Raw genomic sequence first — 3013 nt, forward strand, 5'->3', positions numbered from 1 at the left:
TGAAGTTCTGCAAAAAGAAATTGATTTTGCTGTCAGTAACTCCAATAGAAAGATGAAGGATGAGATCAGCCGTGTCATTGTCAATTCATTATAATGATTACAAACTCAAATAATGCAAGTCAGAAAAAGATTGAAATGGACCAGATGGACTTTCCTCATGCAACTGATTCTTTCTTGAAGACGAGACATTCCTTTCAAGGTTATGGCGATGGAGAGAAGTTTTTGTTCCCCAGCAGATCTTTGAACCAAGAGTCTTAAACATTCAAAAGATAGATGTAGGTTGCATATTATCAAACTTTATGAGGTCTCTGCATTCATTGGCTCCAAAGTGCGGAAGAAATAAATAACGATCCCCGATTCATTCACTATTTGTTTCTTCACCTCAGTTTATACACAGAGGACAAGTGACAGTTCCGTTGCGTGCTTGATCAACGAATGTCTTCTACTTTAAGAGATTTATGTAAAACGACTGATGAAAAATGATTGTTTGCCATGCACGATTATTCCTCCCTGCGAGTTATTATACTCCTGTGGAAGAAAGAGAATACCAAGAAGCCTAATTTCTCAGGGATTCTCAAGTCCTTGAACTGACGCAGGATTCAACAGCTGAGACTTACCTGGGATTTCCTGCAGAAGTTCCTCATATTCTGAAAGGAGAGCAGAGGGAGACCAACTGGTAATCATCTTTAATGATGCACGACAGGTAAAAAAGAGCATTCATATTGCTTTCTTCAATGAAGAACAAATTCCTTTCAGTTGAAGATGAGAAGAAACTTTAGGAATGTGTCATATAAGAGGTAGGATGCAGTCATCTTAAAACAAGTTTGACGGTAATAGCGGCATTGCTGCTATGTCAGCTGAACATGAATGTATTCCTTACCTGAGAGCTTCGCTAGTATGTCGTTCTGCTTCTGCTGAAGGTCTTCAAATCCTGAAAGGAGAGCAGAGAGGAAGACCAAATAGTACTTTGCTTGGAAAGTAAGAAATATTTATCAGTTGTTACATGAGAGGTAAAATTCAATAATGTAACATCTGAAAATGACAGTAAGGGGCATTACTGCTATATCAACTGGCAAGTGAAGTCTGCCATTCCTGGAAAGAAATTGGAAATGACTCAGTTTCATTTCAGTGACTTGATTTAAAATGAGAAGTCATTGTTCGCACAGACAGAGCCTCAAGTGTCATTCATCTGCAAAGCTAGCAGCTTCTGTACAAGGAATTTCCCCATACGTATGTGATCACAAGGGAAAACAAATTTATAAGATAACGTGTAGAGATTTTATAACCGATCAATAAACATATACACATAATCATCAACACATGTTAGCAAAACGAAGGCAATGCTGCCTGTTGTTTTAAAGCATCATTACAGATCCTTTGATGAGGACAATCTGCATCAACAAGACTAAAGTGAATATCGTCCACAGTGTGAGAGCACTTGAGGACTCACGGTGTGAGTCTGCCTGTGCCTCACAATGTAGCATCCCAATGGAATGAGAAGAATGGGATGCCCTGTAAAGTAAGCAGCTTGTACAGAGTCCTGGAGGAAACTTACAAAACTGTTACAAGGGAAACCACGTGCAGTAAGATGGGTTCATCAAAGAGGGTTGAGTTTTCCTGGAGCTCAGTCCATCTGCCTGACAAAACCACTCCCAAGCCTTTCCCCACAGGCTGGAACATCTGTGATCACTCAATTCAGGTCATTGCTAGAATTAGACGGACTCTCTTCAGCTGGAGCCAATTAGAAAGGGACACTATAATACTAGGGCTGACCTCCAATGATTAGTATGAAACCACCAGAAATAACAAAAGCTGCCTTGGTGACAGTCTGCTTGTTTCAAACACATTTTCTCCTGGAGGTCACCTGCTTTAGAGTAACAGAAAATTTGAAATAATGAGTTGAAAGAGAATTTCCTGAAATATAAAATAAAAATAATTGACATAATCACAATGAATATAAAAACAGTGCACCAGGATGAGATTTTATGGCAAGAAGAAACTTCAAGATTACCATAAAGTAGTCTAGAAAAATTGCTGCAGCCAAGCAGGTCACAGGGTAGACCCAGAATACCGAGTAGGGCAAATCCAGCTTTCAAGCAGGTCTACTCCCTCCCTCCCACCTCAACCGGGACAGGGAAGACAGTGATGATGGAAGAGCAGAGAGAGAGAGAATGAAGAAGACCAAGTCCAGAGTAAGGCACTGTTCTTGTAGTCACCAGATGACACTCTCTCCAATTTGCCTTTCTGACAAATCCTCTGACAAAAAAAAAAAAAAAAAAAAAAAAAAAAAAAAAAAAAAAAAAAAAAAAAAAAAAAAAAAAAAAAAAAAACAGCATCAGAGGGAAGTAGGCTTGAATGATTTTCCCTCAAACAAGAGAAGGCTACACAAAGGTTGTTTGTAAAATAATATACAAAGAACCAGAATTTGAAAATCATCTTTTTGAGGGTGACTATAGAATTGGTTAAAAGAGTTATATGATTTCCATTTCTGTAACAATCAGAGATTGTAAAAAAGTTAACAGTGGATGAATCTCTACATTACCTTTCAATGTGGCAGTCCTAAGCAGATCCAATTTCGTCATGAGATCAGCTGTGAAATCCTGACAGTGGGTGAAATGCACCCATGTCAGGATGGAAAAAAAATAAAAGATTGTGAGCTTCATCGCTCTGACTGGCTCTCCCTTGCAGCCCTGGGTCTTTATATGCCCAGTCGTCTCGAGGATGCATTGGCCAGACGCATTACTCAGTCCACTGTCCAAGGACATTGTGTCTCTTTCTTAAGGTCACAGTTCAAGAGGATGACTGACTGATGGGGCCGGGGGGTGGGGGAGCGGGAGAGGGGCGGTAGGGGGCTCAATGTGTGGCACCGGTTGTGCTATCATGGCCGGATGATTAAGAAGAGATTTATCAGTAAGAAGCACTCAACAGGGTCGTGATAGGAGGACTTGTGAAGCGACTGCTTCATTGCTCCTCGATTTTGAGGAAAAAAAGAAAGTGAATAAACATGCATTTT

At 40.0% G+C, this 3013-nt stretch overlaps 1 protein-coding gene across 3 annotated transcripts in view; it reads right to left on the reverse strand.

The window, feature by feature from the left end:
* The window catches only part of LOC135199151 (protein kinase C-binding protein NELL1-like), a 25751-nt gene extending 23072 nt beyond the window's left edge, over positions 1 to 2679 (reverse strand). For 2 of the 3 annotated variants that reach the window (XM_064227053.1, XM_064227052.1), the window contains exons 1-4: positions 2543 to 2679; positions 881 to 931; positions 618 to 647; positions 1 to 7 (exon numbers count right to left, since the gene is read on the reverse strand). The exon at positions 1 to 7 is cut by the window's left edge and continues 23 nt beyond it. In XM_064227053.1, coding sequence (XP_064083123.1) covers positions 1 to 7; positions 618 to 647; positions 881 to 931; positions 2543 to 2663 — 209 coding nt within the window. In that variant the 5' untranslated portion in view covers positions 2664 to 2679. The remainder of the gene's footprint in view (positions 8 to 617; positions 648 to 880; positions 932 to 2542) is intronic. The other variant, XM_064227054.1, reaches the window with a different exon arrangement.
* Positions 2680 to 3013: the final 334 nt, after the last annotated feature.

The sequence above is a fragment of the Macrobrachium nipponense genome, chromosome 25 (genome assembly GCF_015104395.2).
Source record: "Macrobrachium nipponense isolate FS-2020 chromosome 25, ASM1510439v2, whole genome shotgun sequence".
Lineage (NCBI taxonomy): Eukaryota > Metazoa > Arthropoda > Malacostraca > Decapoda > Palaemonidae > Macrobrachium > Macrobrachium nipponense.